The sequence below is a fragment of the Anser cygnoides genome, chromosome 5, assembly GCF_040182565.1.
Source record: "Anser cygnoides isolate HZ-2024a breed goose chromosome 5, Taihu_goose_T2T_genome, whole genome shotgun sequence".
In the NCBI taxonomy this organism is placed as follows: domain Eukaryota; kingdom Metazoa; phylum Chordata; class Aves; order Anseriformes; family Anatidae; genus Anser; species Anser cygnoides.
In genome coordinates, this window is record NC_089877.1 from 35,197,202 (window position 1) to 35,221,432 (window position 24,231).

The window sequence follows — 24,231 nt, forward strand, 5'->3', positions numbered from 1 at the left end:
CAGCCTTCAGGGTGGGCAACAAAGCCTTTAAATTCAGGTCTCCAGGCTCCCTGCAGCTCTGCCAGGGTGCTGCAAGAGGGAAGGAGCTGGTGGAGATGCTTGCCAGGGGCCCTTCAGGGCATCACACACTGCATGGACACCCCTCACCCCCTTAAAGCTCCCTGAGGTGCTTCCTGGGGCTGTTTGCGTTCAACCAAGAGCTTTCTCACCCAGAATTTAACTAAATCCCACTAAATCAGCACTTCTGGCATACACCTGCGTCCCTCCTGTGGGGTGAGGATGAACCCCGTCGAGGGTCCGGGACAATTTGGGACTGTTTGTTCCCAGCATCTTAATTAATCTCTGAAGTGGCAGCAGTGGGAAATGTCACTGGGAGCTGCTGGTTTGCTCACAGCCAGGCCTCTGTGTTCGGCGAGAGCAAAATCCGGGGCTTAAAGCCCTGGGGAGCTGGCTAAGGGGAAGCAAAAGTTGGGATTTTTTAATTTTTTGTTTAAATTTTAGAGTTTGTTTTTTATTTTTATTTTTTTTATGGCATTCCCAAGTGAGCTGGGCTTGAGGCTTTGCGGTCTGGCAGCCTGAGAGGTTGTTTGCTGTTTGGGGCTGGCTGGTTTTCGGGAGAGACCCGCGTCAGCTGAAAGCCGCCCGACCGTGAAGCTGCCAGGAATGGGGGGGGGAGAAGGAACCCAGGACTGTGAGGATGCAGCCTTCGGCCTCGCTCACCGACCCCAAGCACCGGGGGCTGCAAACCCAGGCTGCCCCGAAACCCCTTTGGGATGTGGGCACACACCTGACCCTCGCCCTGTGCCCCTGAGGGATCCCTTTTCCTCGCCAGCTTGTGCTCCAGGTCTGTGCAGAGCCGGGTGGAGCAGAAATCCACATTTTTCAGCATGAATTTTTCAAAGCGAGGGAAGGGAGAGGGGCAGGCATCTGGTGGAAAGCAGGGGCCAGCACACGCTTCTGCTCCCCCGGGGGTGGAGAGCAGCGTGGATCGCTGTCCCGAGCCAACCCCAGCGCTTTTCTACACCATCAGGAATTCAGAAAGGGTTTTTTAGCCAAAACCCTGGTGCATTTGCTGCCTGTGTTTCAGGCCCCTCTCACTTGGCCCTGCTCGCCTGCTATAATTAGCAAGAAACCTCATTTGTTCAGCTGCTCTCTGGGAGGCCAGGGGGAGCTCATCAGGGCTGCTAATTGCTGGAAGCCTTTAGTGGCTCTCCACGAGCTCGAGGCATCCTCATGTGCTCCTGGCTGCTGTTGGAGGAGTTTCCTTTCTTGGGTACAGTATCCTGAGGGTGCCACACCAAGTAGGAATGGGAAAAGCATTGGTGGGGAGGGTTTGAAGGTGCTCTTGGGGGTAATGCAATGGAGTAGCCCCCAAAATCCTAAATCCCTCTGCAGGGGCTCAGGCAAGGGGAGGGAGAGGAAGGTCTCTGCCTTCCTTGGAGCAGGTCCTGCAGCTTGGGGGGCTCAGGGAGGAGGATTAAACCCATGAACCCAGAGAGGAGGTGCCCAGACCTCCATGTTGCAGCCCCTTGGAGGTGCCTGGCTGTGTAGGGATGCCCAGCCTACAGCCCCCTCCTTGCAGTAACGGGCAGTGCCATTGCAAGAACATATAAGGCAATTTTGGGGGTGTAATCCTGCAGTGTGGGGTGTGAAGATTGCTATTGGGTTTGCTTTGGAGTCCCCCCCAAAAAGGGGTGGGGGCAGGCTTCAGGGCTGCTTGATAACACGAGGGGGAGCACAGCTTAATGGAGCAGGCGCGTCCCGTGCTGATGCTCTGGACAAATGTTCCCGTGCTTTGCCGCACTGCTGGAAAATGCTAGCCCTCAGGAGACATGTGGGGGCCTGGAGGGCTGTCCTGCACCTGGGGGCCGTCAGTCCTTCCAGCCTGGTGGCAGGGCCGTGATGGGAAGCCGATGGCTGGGCCCCGTAGAGAAGAGCTGGAGAGTTTTGGCCTAATCATCGAAAAGGCATCTCCAGGGCAGTGATTCAACTTTCACAGATTCACACAGATTTCTCTAGGTTGGAAGAGACCTCAAGATCATCGAGTCCAACCTCCGACCTAACACTAAGTACTCCACTAAACCATATCCCTAAGCTCTACATCTAAACGTCTTTTAAAGACCTCCAGGGATGGTGACTCCACCACCTCCCTGGGCAGCCCGTTCCAATGCTTAATAACCCTTTCGGTAAAGAAGTACTTCCTAACATCCAACCTAAAACTCCCCTGTCGCAACTTTAGCCCATTCCCCCTCGTCCTGTCACTAGGCACGTGGGAGAATAGACCAACCCCCACCTCTCTACAGCCTCCTTTCAGGTAACTGTAGAGAGCGATGAGGTCGCCCCTGAGCCTCCTCTTCTCCAGGCTGAACAAGCCCAGCTCCCTCAGCCGCTCCTCGTAAGACTTGTTCTCCAGACCCCTCACCAGCTTGGTCGCCCTTCTCTGGACTCGCTCGAGCACGTCCATGTCCTTTCTGTAGCGAGGGGCCCAAAACTGAACACAGTACTCGAGGTGCGGCCTCACCAGAGCCGAGTACAGGGGCACAATCACTTCCCTCGACCTGCTGGCCACACTGCTTCTTATACAGGCCAGGATGCCATTGGCCTTCTTGGCCACCTGAGCACACTGCTGGCTCATATTCAGCCGACTATCCACCAATACTCCCAGGTCCTTCTCGGCCAGGCAGCTTTCCAGCCACTCATCTCCCAGCCTGTAGCTCTGCTTGGGGTTGTTGCAGCCCAGGTGCAGGACCCGGCACTTGGCCTTGTTGAACTTCATGCAGTTGACCTCAGCCCATCGCTCCAGCCTATCCAGATCCTCCTGCAGAGCCTTCCTGCCCTCGAGCAGATCGACACACGCACTTAGCTTGGTGTCATCTGCAAACTTACTGAGGGTGCACTGGACGCCCTCATCCAGATCATCGATAAAGATATTAAAGAGGACCGGCCCCAGTACCGAGCCCTGGGGGACTCCACTAGTGACCGGCCTCCAACCAGATTTGACTCCATTCACCACAACTCTCTGGGCCCGGCCATCCAGCCAGTTTCTAACCCAGCGAAGCGTACGCCAGTCCAAGCCACGAGCAGCCAGTTTCTTGAGGAGAATGTTGTGGGGAACGGTGTCAAAAGCCTTAAACTTTGCAAGTGTGTAGGCTGAAAATCTGCTTACCAGATTTCTGGGAAGCTTGGAAGAGGTGAATAACACAGAAACATCCTTCCCAAAAGCTCCTCGCATGCTGGTCACTGAAAGCACCTCCCAGGCATGCTGAGCACCCTTAGCGCCCTCTGCAAATCCTTCCACTGAGAAAGTTATGTGTGTGTGTGAGTATATGTGTGTGTACCACCTGGTCAGAGACCCTAAAGTATATTTTTTCCCCCTACATTGTGCCTGGGTTGAGCAAGATGAGTTTTTTTTTGAATCGGTGCTCCCAGTCTTGTGGTACCTGCTCTTCCACCCGCACACCCCGCATGGTTTGGGGGAGCTTTCTGAAACACTAAGGAAACTGAAGGCACCAAGGCTCAGCTCCAGCAGCCAAAGCCTTGCTCGGAAGGGTAAAACCATGCTTACATGGGGATACGAAGTGTGATTTCAGCAGGAGGAGTGATCACCCTTTAGCAAGAGGCACGGAGTAAGCCCGTGGAGGGGGGAGCTGCTTTCAGTTTGTTGCACACTCTTCATCGTCATCAACCTTGTGCTTTAAAAGAAAAGTTGGGATTTATTTTTTGAAGTTTTTGAGAAATTATGTGTTTGGCCACGTGGCTTTGCCTGGAGAAGAGCTGTGTGTGTCTGGCCTCACGGCATCTCCAAACTACACGTAAAGATGAAAGAGGGGTGTGAAGCTGCTGGTGGCATCTTCTGAGCAGGTGCTGGCTTTAGGCACCTGAAATAAATGCAGCCTCTCTAATCGGTCACTTTGATTTAAGCTCAGAGCAAAACGCAGGAGGCTGGGTCTTGCAAAGTTCCCTGGCTTTAAGAGGTTCGGTCTGGATGCTTGGGGGCTGTTGGGTGCTGGAGCCTGGGGAGCAGGAAGACGAGCCCCCAGAAGGGTGGTTTCTCTCCCAGTTCAGGCAGACATGATGGAAAGGGGTAAGTAAAGAAATAAAACTGAAACAATAGTCCAGAGCCGTTGTTTCCAAACTCTGCTGCTATTTATATGCCCGCGTACTCACTGTGGGTTCTCCTGCTTGTTTTGTTGCCATTACGAGCTGCTGCCAAGTTGCCTGGGAGTTCGGGGAATTTCACGACTGGTCTCCAGGGGGGAAATCAGGGGTCAAAACTTAGGGTTTCCAGTCATCAGAGGAGCTATATTAGCCTTTATTTCTTTTGTTTCCTTAACTCCTTTTAAACTGTTTGATAGTTCCAAGTACTTTCTCCAGCCGAGCACAAGCCTCTGCAAGATGTGGAGACGCTCAGCACAGCCGAAGGCTTTTGCTGGCACTGAAAGGAAGGGCTGGGAACTGCAAGGGGGAAGAAAAGCCAAAGGAAAACACCCAGCACAGAGCATCGGCTCACGAGTACCTGCCTGTGGTTTTACAGCATTTCTCCCAGGTTAGGGAGAGCAGATAAACCAGGGAGAGGTAGTGAGGGGAGGGCAAGAGGATAGCTACAGACATACTGTCCAGGTTTTCCTCCTTGTGCTCATCCCTATGCCTCCTGGCTTATGTATAACTTTGGGGGAAAACAGGTGGGTTTTGGGGTGTAGGATTTCAGTAGGATACATCCCTACAATGAGAGCGTGGTTGGAGCCTGGGGCATGCAGCTGCTCTCGCCTAGGGAAAATCACAGAGAGACACCGAGTCCTGGAGGTGCTCTGCTGCTCCCACCCCTCTTTTGTCCTAGGTAAACCCACACATCTACTTTTATAGTTTTTCTTTAAAACAAATAAAAAATAAAAATCTCCGGTATAGACTGGGCGTGCTCCTGGGAAGCTTTGGCTGTGATCACTGGCGCTCTAAAGCTGCAGGAAAATATTGATAGTAAGGGCTGGTCCTCACAAAGGACAAGCCTGTGCTCCTTACCCCATGAGCAAAGTCCCCACAGCTCCTCACACTCTGTTTTCTGAGCCTGAAACATAACCATAGGACTTTAGATTGCATACAGCACCCTTTTCTATGGGACACACTGCAAGAAAGCGCTCTCTTATGGGCCACTAATACAAAACATCAGTAGGAATAAATCTTATTCCCTGTTGGTTTTTTTGTTTGTTTGTTTGTTTTTTTCCCATTTGTTTTCACCAGAAAGCATTGTTTTTTTTTTTTGTTTTTTTTTTTTTTTGAGCTGTCCTTATTGGTGCTGCTGCTGGGTTAAATCTATTTCCTACCCCATCCCTTTCCTGGGCATCGGCAGCTGGAGGAGCCACGTTCCCACCCTAAAGGGGTTGTCAGTCAAAGCTCTCGAGGTGGCACGCATTAATTGGAGCCTTTGGGAAGCCCCCCATTAAAACAGCAAATTGGTGGTTTCCCAATATTTAAGCCTTTTTTTTTTTTTTTTTTTTTTTTTTTTTTTTTACCACCATACACCTCCAAGCCTGTGCAAATTTGGCTGAGAGCAATAAGCAGCAACATGATGAACTGGGCATGGCCTCAGGTGTTCAGTCTCCTTGCCAGCCCCTGTGGATGCAAAATGGGAAACGTAAAACCTTTTTAAAATCTACAAAATTGGGAAAGGGGGGGAAAAATACCTCGTTCTACAGAGGAGACATAAAGCTTCATAAAACCATACATCCCACTAACAGCATCCCACAGGCTCGCTGTGCCTGAGTTTCTCTAATCCCCTCTTAGAGTGATTTGCCGTCCTGCAGCTACTAGGATTTAATCGTGTGCCATGTGAGAGAGCTTTTCCCGGAGCTCGTCTCACTGCCAACAGCATCATGGGTCACCCCCAGCCCTTTGAGCACTGTGAAGCTGGAAATGGCTGATACCTGCCACGATTTTCTGAAATTTTGGGGTTCCTACTGTGTCCCCATCCTATAGGCTGGGGGATTCACAGGCAAGAGGATCAGGGTTCGTGGCCCCTTCCTAAAGATAATTTTTATCTTCTCTGTCCTGTTTCTGTATTATTTTTTTTTTAGCCAAACAGTGCTTTCATTAGTGCAGATGGATTTATAAAAACCAATCAAAAAAAAAAAAAGTGACAAGTCCCATCCTAATAATTCAGCCAGCCCTGGTTTAGATTGTGACTGAATGGCTCTGAATTGCCATCAGATTTTATTGACTTCCATTTGTTGCCTTTTTTCCAGCTTGTGGGGCAGCATGAGCAGCATAAGTCCAGTGATAATGTCTTAATGTCTTTGGTGGAAAAAGAACCATTTCATCCTTTTTTAAAATGTTTTTCCCTTTATTTAAACTAGCTTGGTCCATAACCTTGATTTATTTTGTTTTTGTTTTTGTTTTTATTTTTGTTTTATTTTTGTTTTTGTTTTATTTTATTTTATTTTAGGTCCTAATTCTCCCCATCTCCTTGCAGAAATCCCAACAAACTCCAGCTGGCAGAGCCATGCCCTCTTCCCGTAGTGCTTGATACCCAGCCCCACATCCATCACCCATCGCTTTGTTCCCACCCTCCTAATCTCAGGACCAGAGAGAGCAGGTCCAGACTCCTGTCGGGATGGACGTTGCTGCCTCGGATCTTCAGGTGAGCCCCGCTCCATCCTTCCTCCCCATCCTGGATCTGAACCTCCTTGCACCCTCAGGAGCCCAAGCCAGCAGCAGGGAGATGCTCATCCTGGTGTCATCGACCAATTTTTCCCCACCTCCCACAGTGGTATTGCCCAAAAATAATTTTGGAGTCTGCGTGTTGGGAGATGCACCTCCAAGGGCTTTTTTTGGGTCGCAACGAAGGATTTTCCCAGGGGATTTGGCCACCTTGAGACCCTCCGTAAGAGCAACGTTTCCTGGGGTGAGTAGTGCTGTTGTCTTTGGACCCAGGGCTAGGTGTTGGGTTTTTGGTGGTTTTTCTTTTTTTCCTGGGAGACCTGAGAGCACCTAGGGGGATGCCAAGCACCTCATTTAGCACGAGAAACGGGGAGAAAACCCCAATAATAATAATAATAATAATAGTAACAGTAAAACCTGAATCAGCAGAATGAGCAGCCTTAGCGCCCGCATGGTTCATGTACGCATGGATTCGCAGGTGTGTACTAAGGGCTCATCCAGAGCCACCTCAATAACTGCTTAAAAAGGAAAAAGAGGGGAAAAAAAAGTTACTCCTGTATAAGTAAATGCTTGTTGAAAATACTTGTAAAACTTTCCTAGCTCCGTTTCTAATGTAAAAAACCTGCAGGGGCCCGGGGTGGGAAGCAGAGCGACATCTCGTCTTAGATAACATGCTGGCTTTGCTTGGATCAAGTTGCCAGGGCTATAAAGGTCTCTGACGTGGCTGCAGGGCTGGGAGGAAAATACCCCTCAGGAAAGAGGAGCAAACCCTACCGAACCACAGAGAAATGTCCGGGTGAAGCACTCGGTCAGAGACGGTTGCCTCTGGGTACCGCCGGAGCATCCTTTAACCTGCCATTAGGTAAAATAAAAACCCGTGCTTTCCCGTGGGGGGGTTGGCAGGGGGTTGCAGAGGGTGGGTGTGCAGAGCCAGGGGAGGCAGCATGTGGTCCCCTGATGGGGACAGCAGCACCAAAATCTGCATTATTGGCCCCAAAACAGAGTGTAACAGACGGGAGAGGCAGACGATGGGGACAAGCTGGTGCCACCCCACCGGGTTGTCACTGCTGGTGTCCCTGTGCCTGCTTTGAGCATCGGGTGCCGGGTCCCTGAGCAAGGGCTCAGCCAGCACACCCAGACCGTGCCCCCTTGGGCTGTGCATTAACCAAATACTTTTCTAGAGAAGGGGGAAGGAGAATGGAAAACCGGTGTCCTGTTACGGGGTCACTTTTCCAGTCCTCCCCCCCGGCTCCAAGCACCCCTGCAATATTTTTTCAGCACCCCCTGGATATTTACAGCAGCTTTGTGAGACAAGGGGAGCTGCGTGGCAAGGCAGAACCCCGAGCCCTGCGGAGCCCCGTCCCCCTCCCCTCCGGCTGCTGAATTTCAGCGCTGCAGAGCACTGGAAGGCTGCGGGAGGGACTCCTCTTACCTTCGGGGTCACTGCGAAGCCTTGCAGCTTAATTTTAACTCTTCGCATTCTTTCGGAGCCATCCGAGAGGATTTTCCTTCTTACAAGGGAGAGGAAGAGGAGCCGCAGCATCCCTCGCACCATGCCCATCGCTCGCCCCGCCGGCCGAATCCCCGACGCCGCCTGGACCTCGGGCTTGAGGGAGATGACGGAGCCCTGGAAGGGTGCCTTGGGCTGCCTCGGCGTGGCCGTCTTCTTCACCATGACCATCGGCATCATCTCCTGGCAGGCGCTGGAGCAGTCACCGGAGGAGTGGGTGCTGCGGGGCCGGGCAGGAGGGGTGCTGTGGGAGCGCCGTCGGGGTGCCCTGCTCCTACGGGCACTGCCCGAGGGGCAGCCGGTGGCCGTGATCGCTGTGGGTGGCGTGCCCGCGGCCGAGCCACCCCCGCCACGGGACCGGTGCTGGCAGGACAGAGGCCAGTTCTGCTACGCATGGGAGGAGGCGGCCGAGCTCCGGCTCTCCCTCGAGCCCCCGCCGGCCCCCGGCACCGAGTGCTACGGCGTCCGCTGGACCCCGCTGCGCCCCGACGTGATGCTGAAGGTACCGGGGATCCCCTGCTCCGTGCCCTCTTTCTTCACCAAACTAGCCCAAACATCAAGGATTTGGCCCAAATGTAATATTTCCCCAGCGCGGTTTATTAGGGGGTCACCCCCGATCTTGCAAAGCACCCCATGGCTGGAGAGTGCCGGGTGGGAAAAATCCCCCTCCAGAAGCCTCGTGCCCCGATGCCGAGCACCCAAAATACCAAAGAGGCTGCCACCGCCTCCTCCCAGTGCTGTGTTTGTATGGAGACCAAATAAATAACTGCTGGAGTGAGAAGTGGCGAGGGGACACGGGGAAAGCTCGGGAAGGTCCCTGCCAACCCCAGGAACAATGCGGCATCTCACAACGCCCGTGCTCCTGCTGGGATGACAATTTATGGAGAGTTTTCGTTCGCATATTTTTTCCTCTTCAGCGCTAAATGGCCTTATTTCATGCTGGCAGAGGGTGCCTGAGCGCAACCAATTGTCCTGTGCTAACATCAGCTTGTGTTCGTATGGGAGGTCTCGAGGGGATGAGCAAGAATAGATTTTCTTCCCCCACTAAAAAATAAAAAAATAATAACAAACAACTATTGGAAAATATGATGTGGGGAAAGTTAAGTGTTAAGAACAGCTTTTTTTTTTTTTTCCCCCCCTCTCCCAGCTGGTGTAACTGGTTCAGCTGACACCCGTGCAGCTATTCTGGGCCTCCAGCGTTTCCACTTTAATAATTTACATCTCCCCTCCCTGCCCCTTGTCGAGACTTTAACCTCTCTCTGCCCCCGCAGCAGGAGCAAGCTCTGGGAGCATCCTCGGTGGTGGGGTGGGAAGCGGCACCAGGGCCAGGTCGGGCGTGGGGGCCATCTCTGCTCAGCCCAAACCCCTCCGTGTTTCGGGGGGGCCCGTCCCCGCACGCGGAGTCACGCGGGAGGCTAAGTCCTGCTGATCCCCTGCTCTGGCGGAGAAGGGAAACCCTCAGGGGCTTTGGAGCACCGGGCAGCACACAACAGCAAATGTGGGGAAAGTTTTCCTTCCCTCCCTCCACAAGCTTGAGAATCGGGCTGCTGTGAGCCTAACGAGGTTCAGCAAGCCCAAGTGCAAGGTGCTGCACCTGGGTCGGGGCAATCCCAGGCAGGAGCACAGGCTGGGAGAAGACCTCACTGAGAGCAGCCCTGCAGAGAAGGCTCTGGGGGTTCTGGTGGACAAAAAGCTCGGCAGGACCCAGCAGTGCGTGCCTGCAGCCCAGGCAGCCACCTGCATCCTGGGCTGCATCACCAGAGGGGTGGCAGCAGGGCAGGGAGGGGATTGTCCCCCTCTGCTCTGGCCACAAAGATGCTCAAGGGGCTGGAGCACCTCTCCTATGGAGAAAGGCTGAGAGAGCTGGGGATCTTCAGCCTGGAGGAGAGAGGGCTCCAGAGTGACCTCATTGCAGCTTTTCAATACTTAAAGGAAGCTTACAGAAAAGATCGAGACCAACTTTTTGCTCAGTCAGATAATGACAGGACAAAGGGGAATGGTCTTAAACTAAAAGAGGGGAGATTTAGGTTAGAGGTTAGGAGGAAATTCTTCGCTCTGAGGGTGGTGAGGCACTGGCACAGGCTGCCCAGGGAAGCTGTGGATGCCCCATCCCTGGAGGTGTTTAAGGCAGGTTGGACGGGGCCCTGGGCAACCAGGGAAAGGAGGAAAACCCCACTACCTTTGGCTTTAAATGAGCAAGTTAAAACTTTCGTCGTCTTCAAAGTAAATGAAATGCATAACTTGCGCTCTTGATTTTTGTTTTGTAATTTCTTTTCTCTTCCTGCTCTCACACTATTCAATAACTAATCAACCTGCAGGTTGCAAAAAAGTATTCATACGGAATTTCAGCATTTTTTTTCATACCTAAAAGCCCAGCTCTTTTTCTTGTGGAGGAAAAGCTTAAAGCCAAATATCTTCTAGCAGGTCAGATGCAGAAAGCCAAAAAAAAAACAAGCACCCACAGCTTTGTGCAGAAAACCCCTAAATCTCAGGGTTCAGGGATTTTTCTTCCTGGAAGAAGATGCTGTGCCAATGCTGCAATAGCAGGCAGGGGTTTGCATCTTACAATGCAACACGTTCATATATTTGTCCCCAGCCTGAGATATTTTTCTCTCCCTGCTGCAGGATTGCTTCTCCATGGCCAATATCTCCTGGTACGGAGGGGCGAGCATCCGTGCCCAGCGCTGGCCATTCAACAGTGCTGACAGCCCAGCACAGCCCTTTGTCAGTGGAGATTTTGGCAAAAACCCCACTGGATACGGCCCTGTGCTAGAAAGATACTTCTTAGGATCGACAGGTATCCGCCTCCTTTCCCATTTTTCCCAATCTCCTGTGGCTTTAATCACTGCCTCTCCCTATCCCTCCCCTCATCTACAAGGCAATTGAAGAGCAGGGTAGATAGCTTGGAGATTAAAGTATTTTATAAATGGGATAACAACTGGCATGAGTAGATGAGGGATGGATCCCGAACCGCCCTATCTCTGTGGGAAAAGCCAGGGTGTTGAACCTAGGCTGCATTTACAACTCAGTGCCTTCCTCTCTGGAAAATGGGGTTTTACCCAGGTTACCTCAGGGAAATCCCTTGTTCTTGGCATGCATTTTCTGGGCAAATTCATCTCCCCCTTCTAGCCAGGTGAGAAGGAGCAGGATGGGCACAGCTCCCTCACTGCCTGTTCCCCTGGCTGGCACCGTATAAAGCATGCAAAACCTTTGGTATCCAAATTTCCAGCCTAGAAGTAGGAAGCTGAGTGGTGGTGTAGTCCAGAATAATTTTGTCAATCACATCCCAAACTCGAGCAGGATTTTACACACCTGTCTGTCACGTGTGTAAGTTCCTCTTGGGTGGCTTTGCACTGAGCTCGCAGGTCCCCAGTACTGCTGTGGGATGCTGGAATGAATCAAACTGCCATTGATTGCCACTCTTGGGTGGATATTTGGATTATTTCCCAGCATGCCAAACTCCAGATATTCCCCCCCAAATCATCAATTGTCCTGAAAATCCCCTGAGGCTATGTTTTTGGAAAGAAGCTGAAGCTGCTGCCTGAGCTGAATACAGAGCAAAAGGCAAGAAATGGTGCAAATCAGAAGGGCTTTTAAGGGCTGGAGGCTAAAAAGGAGTAGTGGAAGTGAAGAGCTGGTCAGGGGCAATCCAGGGGAATTTTTCTTTCCAGGGAGTGGAAAAAAATCCAGGGAGCGGCTGGACTCTGCCTGCACGTCCTTGTGGCCACTAGCACGAGGACATGGTGGCATCAGGAGCCGGCCATTTGTTTTTTCCCTTCTTTTCACCCCAAAGGAGTGACAGTAATGGTGGCACCCGACGTGCCCTTCGTCCTCTCGCTGGAGAGCAACCGGCATTTCTGCCTGGGTGGCGCTGGGGGCCCCCTGCACTACCTCCTCTGCATCAGCTCCGACGTGGCCACCGCACACCGGCACGTGGGCACCCAGCTGGTGGGGCCAGCACGGGTGCTGCCGGACACGGCCCTCCTGGGGTAAGATGCTCCCTCCATCCCTGGTGCCAGATTGCTTTCCAAGCCCTAATTAGAAAAAAAATAAAAATAAAAATCTATCTTGCTGCTTTATTTCACCTGCTGCCATAGGTAGGGCAGCAATGCTTTTTGCTTGCCCGTCTCCATCCTTTTGTGCTGAGTGTCTTGTGTCAGAGCGAGGTGCAACCCCACTCCCCATTTTCTCCATCACACAGGTCTCCCATCTGGCAGTATTATGGTCCGGTGGGCTCAGCTGCCAAAATTAAGCGAGGTTTGAGGTCATTCGCCAGGAGACTGAAGCGGCACCGGCTTCAGGAGGGGGTCCTGGCCCTGGGGGAGCGCAGCACTGCCATTCTCGCCGCCGCGGTACGTCCCCTCCTGCCAGCCCCGCTGCTCAAAATGCAATCCAAGAGCACCCTTAACCCCCTCTAAAAGGGGGGTTAATTAGATCTCTCGAAAGTGCAAATGCACCTGTTTTGTGGGGTGGGGAGTTTATCGGTGCGCCGTGAGCATCCCTTCCCTGGGTCATGATGCTTGGTTTGGGGTTTTACCTGTGGATCTGATGGATCTGCTGACACTGAGCTCAGAGGCTTTGCCACTCCCATTAAACACATTTTTCCACCTTCCTTCCTCGCAGGAATACATGTCCATGGAGCAGAGGAGGAGGCGCAGTTCGGCCCGTGCCTGGGACCCCGCGCTGATCGACCCCCTGCGGCTCTCCATCACGCTGTCCCCCTACACCAGCATCGCCTCCCCACTCTTCCTGCGCTCGCTGAGGGACAACGAGGCCGGCTACTGGCTGAGCCTGCAGCCCCGCTTCGGGGGCTGCTTGGTACGGGACACGGCCCCCCACCTGCATGTTAACCCTGTTTGTGAAATTAAAGCTGAATAAATACTCCCCACCGTCAGCTCAGGACAGCCCCGTCCCATGCTTGGGGCAAACCCCGCGGCTGCAGGGCAAAGTGTAGAGGAGCAGCTTTCCCCCTGCTTTGTAAAGAAGCAGCTTTTGAATTTCCACTGCTGAAAGACATTTCAAAAAGTCACCAGCATGCAGAAAGTAGCTCAATGCTTTATGTTTCCCTCCCCCCCCTTTTTTTTTTTTATAGTCATTTGATGATCCGCCAGTTTGCCACCCACTGGGAGTTTTGGGGAGCAGAGTGTTTTCGCCTTTACGCATTGCAAACTGCGGCGCCATCCACCCTCCAGCCTAGGGGGTCGGCAGGATATTTTAAGGGTCTGACCCACGTTTTCCACCCTTTGCTGCAGGTCCCGCTGCTGACCACGTGGAAGGGACGGCTCTGCGCCCGCCTGAACGTCACCAGCGAGGCGGCGCTGAGCTGGTACCTGGCCCGCGCCCGGGCCCTGCGGCAGGCACTGGGGGCCGCGTACGTGGTCTTTGAGGGTGCCGAGGGCAATGCCTTCCTGGAGCAAGCCATGTCCCCTCCTGCTGAGCTGGCCGGGGACCGATACGCGGGGGCGCTGGCAGCAGCGCTGGCCACGCTGGGGAACGCCACGGTCATCAGCGCTGGTGCCAGGTGGGTCACGGTGAGAAGATGCTCGGGATGATGCTTTAGATGTGCCCTCGGGATGCTGCATGCGTGTGGAGAGGCTGCTCTCGTGTCTCCTCTTCTGGCATGTTATTTTTTTTAATGTTCTAGAGCATAAAAATGCTGAAATGAAATAATGTCTAACTGTATTAATGCCAGATGCAATAAAAATACATCTCGTGGTTTGTGGGCATTCACGCTTCAGGTTGCTGCCTCTCCTGCAGGATGGAGGTGAGCCCTGCAGTTATGACCAAATCCCCATGTTGGCAGTGGCTTATGGTGTCAAATGGCTGCAAAATTTCTGACTTTTCATGCTTGCATAGCCCATAGCAGGGTTAACTTATTAATAATTGAAATTATGCCTTGAGACTTTTTTTTTTCCCCCACTATTGTGATGGTTATCAGATGGGAAGGCTAATTTTGCAAAAGACTTTTTGCAAAATGGAAAGGAAGGCTAATAGGAAATGGCTAATTCCATGTTTTGTGCCAGGAATTGATGGTGAATTGCATGAGAAAGCAACTTCAAGCTAGTTAATTTCAAAGAGAAAGAGGGGTTTCACTTGCCGAGGCGCTGACAGGCCAGCAGCTGCTGGGGATGTGGATGGCTCCTGCTCAACCATCTGTGGCTCAGTGGTGCAAAGAGCCTCTTCTCTAAGCATTTTTAGCCCATCTGGGAACTGTACCTTTCCTGGTGGGCAGTTTTCATACCAGAAGTGTTTCATAAACCCTCGTGTCAGCCTTATTGTCTCCTAAGATGAAAGCGGAGACTTTTGGGGAGTCAGCAAATGGGGGTGAGGTCAACGAAGAATCCAAGCTGTGGGAGTGGATGGACTCAGGGCTAAACTCTTCCTGGCTAGACGAGCTCCAGACCATTTTTAAGCCAAGGCTTGTCATGAAAGTTTGGACGTGACCCTTTTTGGCTGCCAGAAATGCAGTGGCAGGGGGTTGCTTCCAATACTGGGCTGCTCAGGGTCATGACCCACCACACCTCCAAGGAAACCCTAGGCATAGAAATGCTATTGGAAAAAAATAATAAAATAATAATAAAAAATTTGAGGAAAAAAAATGAGGAAAATAATGTTTTCCTATGGCAGATGGACAAAAGCGGTCAGAAATGACAGCCGCTCAATGCAAAACAGATGAGCATGAGTGAAAGCCAAGAAGAGAAATCCTCCCTGTAGGATGCATCTCAGTGGGGTTCATGCCTTGGATTTGGGGCCCCACATGGGCCAAGGCTGAGGGTGCTGTTGGGATACCTTGGTTGATGTCTCGGGTATGTTTTTGGGGAGTGTTTTCCCATCATGATTGGCGTAGCTACATGTAGAGTAGGAAGAGAAAGCTTACAGCCCATGGCTGCGAGGTGGGCCACCAAAAATGGACCTCATGGGTCAAGCCAGGAGAAGGAAATCTTTAAATCTGGGGATTTGGGGAAAGGTTCCAGAGGAAGGAGATGGACTGGGGTGGCCAAATGAGACAGGGCAAGCTCAGTGGGTGGGAGTCTCAGTGGGGAGCACTGACCTCCCTTCCACGGAGGTCCCCAGTGGCCGAGGAACCCACATCTGACCACAGCGACTGCCAAGACAGCCGGAAATCTTAACATCTCCACTCCGATCCTTCTAAAAACACCAGTTTTGTGCTTGTTTCCCTGCAGATCTAGTCATCTACCGCTCTTTGTCCAGATGAGCCCACGGCGCTCAGACTGGAGCCACGCGGGCCTGAAGGGGGTTATCCCCTCTGCGCTGCACTACAGCCTGCTGGGCTACAACTTCTTCATCCCCGACGCAGTGGGTGAGGACTTCTTTCCTTCTTTGCTACCTGTTGCTGTCTTTTCTGTGTTTTTTTGTTTGTTTGTTTGTTTTGTTTTGTTTTCCAGCACTTTTCCAGGCAAGAGGAGCACAGGCTTTAGGGTGCTATAGGGAGGCTTCAAGCGTTTTGTTCCCAGGATCTGGTTTTGATTGGATTGAGGGTTACTAGGGGAATTGACCGAGGAACTGAAAACAAAAAGCCACGTTGTAAATCTTAACAGGCAGCCAGCTCTCTGGGGATCCCCTTCGTGGAGCTCCTTAACCACGTGCGGAGGGCAGCCCGCTGCCTCTTGAAGCTTTTCTTGGACTAAAAGTCTGACAAAAGCAAGGAGGGAGCCAATCACTGGCAAACAGCTTGCCTGGGCTCTCAGATGGGGACATAAATATTCCTAAAATGCCAGCAGCCACGGTCAAAGTTTGTATTTCTGCTCCGGAGTATGATGGCATGAGACATCCCTCAACAACAACAGGAAAAATAATTATAAAAGTTGAGAAACACTCATGTAATGAGGGCTGATGAGCGGCTCATTTCGCCTCTCTTCTTGGAGGTGGCCATGTTATTTGTTTGAACCTTGCCACAAGCACACGAGTCATCGCAGAGGCTGCACATGGAGATGATCAGAGCCAGCAGAGCTGCAAACTGCCCTGAAAAAAAAAAAAAAAAGTGGTGTTGAGCAATTATTAATTTGTCTGCTATTTTTAGCTGGTTTTCCTTAGAAAACAATGCTTGGGCAATCACGGCATGTCACTGCTGCCCTGAGGAGATGTTGAGTCTGTTGGCTTTTGTCAATGGGACAAAGGATGAGAGAGCAGGGCTCCATCCCTGCAAGGGATGTCTTTGGGCTTGTTTCATGGGGTACGAACAGCACCGTCTCTTTCTGAGGACTCTTGGACTTTTCCAACCTGCCCTTCCCTGTTGGTACTGGCTGTGTTCTGGTGAAGCAAATTTTTAGGGTTTCTTACTGTCTCCCCTCTACCTGTCTCATTCATCTAGGTGATCCTATCAAGTCTTACCTGACTAGCATCCTTTGCTTGGATATAATGGCATCACCTACACTTTAGTGATCCCAATTTAATCCTAGCACAGGATCTGGGTGCAATATCGTACCGTCTGCTTTTCCCCTTGAATATCATATTGTGACAGCCTTGAGAGACTCGAGTATTTTTCCATGATGCTTCCACTCCGCACATCAAAGTGGCAGGAAAATCCATTATTTTCCCAACACTTTCCTTTGCAGGAGGAGAAATCCCTTTTTATGATGTTCTGCTAAAATTTAGAAACTGTCTCCTGGCAGCTCATCCCCAGCATGAGCCTCATCGGACATCCATCTCTAGCTATCTTAGGATGTTTGATGGGGGACAAAGGAATTAAAAACACGTGGGTGGGGATCCAGCTTCTCTTGCAGTGGGGTTGTGTGTCCTGCTTGCATCAAGAGCAGATGGCTTTGAGCCATCCTGTGATGGGATGTCCCCAAGAGGCTTTTCTCTGCTCCTTGTCCCTGGCAGGAGGCAGCCTGGCTGGTGATGCCCCGGGGGACCAGGAGCTGTATGTGAGGTGGCTGCAGATCGTGACCTTCCTCCCCGTGATGGTCTTCAGCACCCCGCCCTGGCTCTGCTGCGACACCTGGGTACGTAACCCCCTGTCCTGCGGAGGAGGGCACATCCATCCTTTAAGGGATAACCACCCTCCCAAAGCCATTAAAAGTTTCCAGCAACCTGATTGCTGCCCACTCTCAACGTTACTTTTGCTACAAAATGCTTGTGAGTTGACGCAGCTTTGTGCTTGGGCTATGTGCAGTGGCATGGTTGGTACCTACAGCGCCTCTGGGTATGACAGTGATCGTCACATGTGCCCCTCCTTCCCTTTTGCTGATGGAACTGCTTAATTATAGTTTGATCAAATAGTTTATATTATACAAGAGTGAAGCCTGTAGATTTGCCATAAAGACCTATTTCAATGGTTAAAAGCATTTTCCCAGGGATGTCTCCTTTAGGGCATTAAAGGAAGAAGGCAATTCCTTAAAAAATCACGAGGGAGGATGTGGGGAATGCCGTCATATCTCTTTACTAGCAGCAAAAGAGTTGTTTGCTTTGGTTAAGGACATCAACACCCTGGAGGATATTGCCCACCAGCTGATGTCCTCAGCTTTTATATCGAAATGGGTAAAAATCCGTCATATCAACCATCTTTGGCTGCCATCAGGATCTTGCAGTTCAGCAATTTCTCTGCCTAAGGAAATGCATGTATTTTTTTTCCTTATTTTTTGGGTGAAGGGCTTGCCATGTATCTCTCATGCAGGTCCTGAACCTTACCCGGCAGTGCATACAGAGGCACCGGGACCTGGTGGTGCCACTCATCATAAAATACAGCGAGGAGTGGCTGCGTTTGGGGTACCCCATCTTCCGCCCGGCGTGGTGGCTCAGCCCAACGGACCCAACCGCTTTCACCATCGAGGATGAATTTCTCATTGGAGATGAGGTGGGGAATGTGGAAACAATTCCCCCAAAGGGTAATATGGGGGGGAGCACAATCCTCTGTGAATTGCAGCAACGCTTTGTGCTGCCTTTGCATAGGGATGCGGCCAAGGAGGGACACAGTCTACCTAAAAAATATCCAAAACTCAAAAGCAAAGTTCATTAGCAGGGAGTTTGTAGTTTTAACATCAGGGCAGCTTGCGTTGCAGAGTTATCTTCTCAGGTCCTGCTTGCAACCTCTGGCAGATACTGTGATATAGGATTTCCAAGCTTGAGTTTCTTACCACAGATTCTTCAGGTTCATTGTATAGGTTGTTTTGTGGATTTTTATTTTTTTTAAGGAAACTTTCCCTCACTGCAGGAAATTGCTAAAATATCTTCCTGATTCTCTTTAAAGTAAAAGTCAAAAAATCAGGTAGGATGTTTTAAAACATATAAATCCTTAGCACAAATGAATTTGAGTGGCATTGTGCAGGAGAAGAGACACTTCTGTCCTGATGCCCTGTAGGGTGCATATCCAGGTTATAACTGCAAGCAAGCTAAAGCTTAGCTCCTTCCCCCAAAATCACTCAAACTGAAGAATCCCTGATGTAATCAAAATGGCCTGGTCTGTGTTAGCAGGGTGAGATTTCCAGTAAAATACTGCAAAATCATCTCTCCCTGGAGATGTGAAACTATGGTTTGGCTGAGAGCTCCCGAAATACGGTAAAACATCAGGTCTGCTCCATCAGTATTGCAGGGCCAAGCACTTCTGATAAAGTGTCTTGTGAGGCCAGCAAAATCTTGTCTGATTTCACTTCAAAAGGAGCCTGAGCTGGCAGGGGAAGAATCCAGATGGGGATGTTTTGACTTTCAGGATGACTTGGGAAACTGGAAGAATAGAAATGTGCTCCAAAGCCTGCCTGGTGCCATTTGGAGTGCCGCTAATAACTAATTACTGGAAGATACATAAAGTGGTTCTCTCCTGGCGTGGTTTGAGGCAAGGCTAAGCATTAGGATGCTGGGATAAACATTTTGAACATTGCTCTGGATGTAAGCATCCGCTGCAGGGTGCTCACGAACATGACTTTGTGCTACCACCACCACCTTTTGGTGTCTGAGCTGTCCCCCACGCCTTTTTGGGGAGTAACTCTGGGCTGTGAGGATAGCCCTGCTTTGAAATCCACTTGTGTTTTTTTTTCAGGTGGATTTGTACATTTATTATGGCCAGATCTCTGTAGTCCACATGTCTTGGCAGCACACTTACAACCTGTTGAATGCTTCCAGCACGGCATGTTGAAATGTAATGGCAAAGAGACAAGTGGCACTCGGTCAGCAAAAAATTATCAGCACATGCAGCATCACTTCCCATCAGTGCTGTCTGCCTGGCAAAATTGGATGCTGCAAGAAGCTGGGAAGCCAGGTCATGCTCCAAACACATCTATAAAGGCCACCAGGGTCCAAAAGTGTCCTCTAAAGGGAACCAAACACCACATTGCCTCCTTTTGGATAATGCTGCCCAAGGAGCATTGATGTAGAGTGCAGGGATTGACCGAGACCTCAAAAAGTGGATTTAAGAATGAATGATGCATAAATTTCCTACACTATTTTTGCTTTTTATCCTTTATTTTTTCCTTTACTGGCTTTCCTGGAGTTTTATTTTTATCCTTTCATCCTCTCTCTCTTCACCATGTGCATTCAGTACAGCACAAATGCAAATCAAAGCCTCCATGTCTAAGCAGCTTTAAATTTAAGCCAAAGTGGTTGATTTTTTTTCCTTTTTTTTTTGTTCATTTTTCCTTTTCAGAAAGCCTGTGCTTTCCTTGAAAAAGGCTTAATTTAGGGCTCTGAAACCTCTTTCAGTTTCTGAAGTGAAATAATTTATCAAGTATAAATATACTCAGAATACTGATAACTGTTTTTTTTGTTGTTGTTGTTTTGTGGGTTTTTTTGCCCTTTTTTTTTTTTTTCTCTTTCAATAAAGGGTGAAAAAGCCCTCAGGAACCCCTTCTTCCTATGTAGAGAACTCCAGCAATGGAACAGTCTTTCCCATAATTCGAAGAAAAAAAAAATCTGTAAAGTTCATTGGGGACTATATTACCCTGACTAAGCCACTGGAGAGGAGCAAGCAGAACACGTTTCTCCTTATGCCACATCTCCAAATGGGACTCACTGATTTGTGACACAAAAGGACATTTTAAAATGTTTTTACTTTTTTTTTTTTAAATGCTTTTTATGCAATTACCCATGTACCAAGGCCACCAGCCAGGATTTTCACGAGCATTTGAGGGTGCTGAGCAGCTACATCTCTTGCATCTCTAAAGGAGCCTCGAGTCCACAGAATGATGACTCAAAAGTGAACGTGTTGCTTGAGAATCAATAACTTGTGTTATGTGTATTGAGCACAAGTTGTTCCTAGAGTTTATCTAACCTGGATCCAGACCAGGTCTCCTGGAGAGGAGCCCTGGGCAGAGGGCTTTTGAAGCCCACCTTTATGGCAGCCCACATCTAAAGCTCCCGTAGTGTGATCATTTCTAATTAAAATACAAGTTTCTGCTTGGCTCGCTGCCAGGTGATGTTTGACTTCATTGATTAACTCACAATGAAGGGTTTGTTCAAACCAGATTCCTCCAAGCAATGGGTGACAGGAGAAAAGAGAAATTCATGCCTCGGTCACAAATCTACGTGGCATGGGGATGTCTCTCCCCTGACTCTGTGCCACCAGTTCCCACCACAGCTCCATAAAACCTCTTCAAAAGCTGCTTCATGTGAGCTTGAGCCCACTCGCAGCCTCCCTGCATCCATCCTGTCCTGCTCAACCTGGAAGCAGGAGCTTTGTTTTGAGCAAACACCCTATTTCTGATGTGGTGTTTTGTTTTTTTTTTTTTTTTTTCAGTTCGGGTCTTTTAAAAAATATGAGCTGGGTGGATCCTGGAGGTTTTTCTTGCAAAATATGTATTAGATGGACTCCAGAGGTGCTTTTTCTCACAAAATACAGGTTGGACGGACTCTCAAGGACAGTCCAATGAAGGCCATTGCAATGACCCAGCTAACCCTCCATCTGCAAAATTATTTTTTCTTTTTCTCTTTTTCACCACAGGTCTTGGTGGCCCCAATAACAGAGAAAGGGCAAACGTGGCGAGATATCTACCTGCCCGGAGAAGGGCACCAGTGGATGGATACCAACACTGCCCGTGTATTTGATGGAGGCACCATCCTCAGGAATTACTCTGCAAGCCTTGAAGAGGTGCCAGTTTTTGTAAAGACTTCCTAAATAAGGATTGTTGTGGCTTTTAGGCAGTTGCCCTCCTTCAGAGCAGCACTGGCCAAATGTGGTCACTTTTCCTTAAGATAATTTCTTGCACTTTTCTAAGAATATGTTTTTTTATTATTATTATTTCAGCAGAAATTGTTTGAATCTTCTATTATTTGCTGCTATTCTAAAATAGCGACAGTACAGCTTGGGCACAAATACGCATCCACACCACGTTGACCTCCATCTTTTTGCGGTTTCCTGGGGAAGTGTTTGTGCGCCCGTGTTGGGTTTTGGTGGGCACATCCGACACTCCCAGGTCCCTGCCACCCTGGTCAAAGATGCTGCCTTGGCCGGAGAGTGGATTTTCCAGAATCTGATATAAACAAACATCACCTGTCAGGATTGGATCTATGCATTTAAAGAATAAGATGTATATACAGGGAAATGTAAATACAATAGCTCTATACATGTGCCTGGACATCACGTGCTAAATGCTACGTGCTTCTCTCATCTGATGCTGCGTCTGGTCCACCAGGAGAGAAGACTCGGGGAAAATGAAGCACAGGTCTCTGTACAGAGATTAAATCACTGCATAGCCCAGATGGTGCCAGCATCTTCCTCCAGATCTTGCCCAAAGTCAAACTGAAGATAGTATCAGTTTTTGCTATTCTTCACCTATCGGAAAGTCACCAACTTTTTAGTTAGGTTTAGTGCCTGACTGAAGAAAAAAATAATAATAACCACCATGTTCATGCATGGTGCATCTCTAAAAAAATAAAATAACACCATGTGCTGTAAAAGTTCTCAAGCAGCCAATTTCTTTGTGTCTGTTAATAGGATATGCCTCATTTCTACAGTGAATTTGTTTTAAATTGAGTTTCCTGCTCTTTGTTGCTGCTGTGTCAGGGTTTGTGCTGGTGTCACTGGGCAGTTTCTGGGTTATAAAGGGTAACGTCACATCACTGCCAGCTAAAAGAATATTGCTAATGCAGTTTTTATCTTGTGAGCATTTGGATATTAAAGACTGTATTTGGAGTCACCGTAATGTTAATGAAGTGTTCATTAATGTAAACTGGATTTAAAGAATTGGCCTTCCTTGTCATTGGTGTTTCTGGGCACTGGCTGATCCGTTCTCTGCCTTGCGTCTTCCTCTTGGCAATCCATGTGGAAGAGGCACAAATGTTTCCCCTTATTCTTTTTCTATCTTAAAATCTTTCTATATTTCTATCTATCTTATTCTTTTCACTATCTTAAGCTAATGCTCATGTTTTTCTGAAAGGAAGACTTAGGCATGTTTGAGATGTATGGAAGTGGAAGGGACTTCAATGGATGCTTAAGAGATTTCCTGAAATGGGGGCTCTGTGACTATAAACTGGTAAATGCTTGCAATTTTAACTAATTGCAATAACGTAGTAAAAACAAAAATACAATAAGCACAAGCTCTTCTTTTAACATCTTTTTTTGCTTTAAGCACTTTATTTTACTCCACTCTGTGTTTTTTTTCTTTTACCTATGTAGCAGATGTACATGCCTGCCTTTTTTCTGGATGTATTTCTAAATCTTCCTGATTGGTAGGGCAGGAACGAGTGGTTTGGGTAGATTTTCTTATAAGGAAGAGATTTTGACAATGTTTATGGATGATGTGCTCTTATCAACACTTGGATTAACAGTTCTTTTTCTTCCTCTGCCAGAGACTTTTAAAACCTTTTGCATACCTGAGAGCTGGGCTCATCAACCTTTTGGCTTTTTCACTATATTTTTGCTGCTGTGTTGTTCTGTGCGAAAACTTTGTCCTTTGTTAACAGTTTTGAGGGTTAACATCCAAGATGTGGTGCTGAATTAGTTAAAGCACTGCTGGGGTGGTGTTACAGGCAGCATATCTGCATAGGGATCACCAAAATGCCCAACAAGTACAGAGAGGATAGTTGAGGAAAGGCATCAGGCCACAGGCTGTCCCTGGAAAGGCAGAGACTTCTTTGTACGTTTTGTGTGTGTTACCTATAAATATGTATAAATGTGTATAAATATATAGTGTTCTTAAAGTTGACTTTAAGACTACCTTTGGAGTCTCATGCAGACCTTCCTAACTCATATTCAAGACTTTCCTAAAGCCAACTTGATGTATTCCTTGAAGTCTCTAGCAGACTTAAGGATTTTCCTGAAGTCAACTTTAAGACTTAGTCCCCAGAAGACATAGGCACATCTCTGGAGATACTCAAAACCAGCCTGGATGTAGGTGACCCTGCTTGAACAGGGGGCTTGGACTAGATGATCTCCAGAGGTCCCTTCCAACTTCAACCATTCTGTGATTCTGGGATTTCTGAAAGCCATCTTTCTTAGTCTCCAGCCTACTTCGGCATTTCCAAAAGTCATCTTTCCAAATGTAGTAGTCTCTAGCAGACATCAAGAGTTTCTTAAAGTCACCTTTAAAACTTTAAACTCTTAAAAGTCACTCAGAGATTCTCTTTCACTACAACCGTGCACAACGGGCAAACCCAAACCAACCATGTCCCTTGGCCTAAGTGAGTTGTGTGGGGACAAAAATGCCCTGCAGCATTTCTACCCCATCCAGTGGTTTGAGCTGAAACAACTGCTGGCAGCAAAAGCTCAGGCATCAACCTGCAACTCTGCAGACCGTGAAACCCAAATCCCCCCAGAGGGACAGTGCAGCTGCTGCTTTAACCACTGGGCAAGGACATGGTGAAACCTGGGACTGAATTAAGGAGCAAGTTTCAGCCCACCACCAGTGCCGATGGGCTTGGGTGCACCTGGCATCCAGAGACCAAAGTCAGCAGCCAGCACCTTGTTTGTGCCAAAAAGTGGGGTTCAGTGGGGTACCTGCTTCTCCAGGCAAATTCTCCCTGAAAATAACTGCAGAGAAAGCAAAGCAAAGGGAATAACATGGTTTGGGCTGAGGAGTACTGAGAGGTCAAGAGCTGAGGTTGGGATCTGAGAAGCACTTCCAGTCCTTGCCTGGTCCAGAGGTGCACAATGGGATCTGAGGGCACCCAGAGGAACACCC

General features: G+C 49.3%; 1 protein-coding gene across 6 annotated transcripts; it reads left to right on the plus strand.

Moving 5' to 3' along the window:
- Positions 1–146: 146 nt before the first annotated feature.
- LOC106047016 (SITS-binding protein-like) lies at positions 147–22,546 on the plus strand. 6 transcript variants are annotated; one of them, XM_048064947.2, is made up of 14 exons: positions 147–1,273; positions 6,464–6,631; positions 6,759–6,895; positions 7,346–7,513; positions 7,930–8,663; positions 10,787–10,958; positions 11,955–12,150; positions 12,363–12,513; positions 12,785–12,979; positions 13,414–13,682; positions 15,346–15,482; positions 17,006–17,127; positions 17,799–17,978; positions 21,054–22,546. In XM_048064947.2, exons 5-14 carry the CDS (start codon positions 8,205–8,207, stop codon positions 21,225–21,227), a joined length of 2,055 nt encoding a protein of 684 aa, XP_047920904.1. In that variant the 5' UTR covers positions 147–1,273; positions 6,464–6,631; positions 6,759–6,895; positions 7,346–7,513; positions 7,930–8,204; the 3' UTR covers positions 21,228–22,546. The 6 variants fall into 6 exon arrangements, with proteins under 6 accessions (XP_047920904.1, XP_047920908.1, XP_047920907.1 ...); XM_048064951.2 differs by having other exon boundaries at positions 8,142–8,663; XM_048064950.2 differs by having other exon boundaries at positions 7,382–7,513.
- Positions 22,547–24,231: the final 1,685 nt, after the last annotated feature.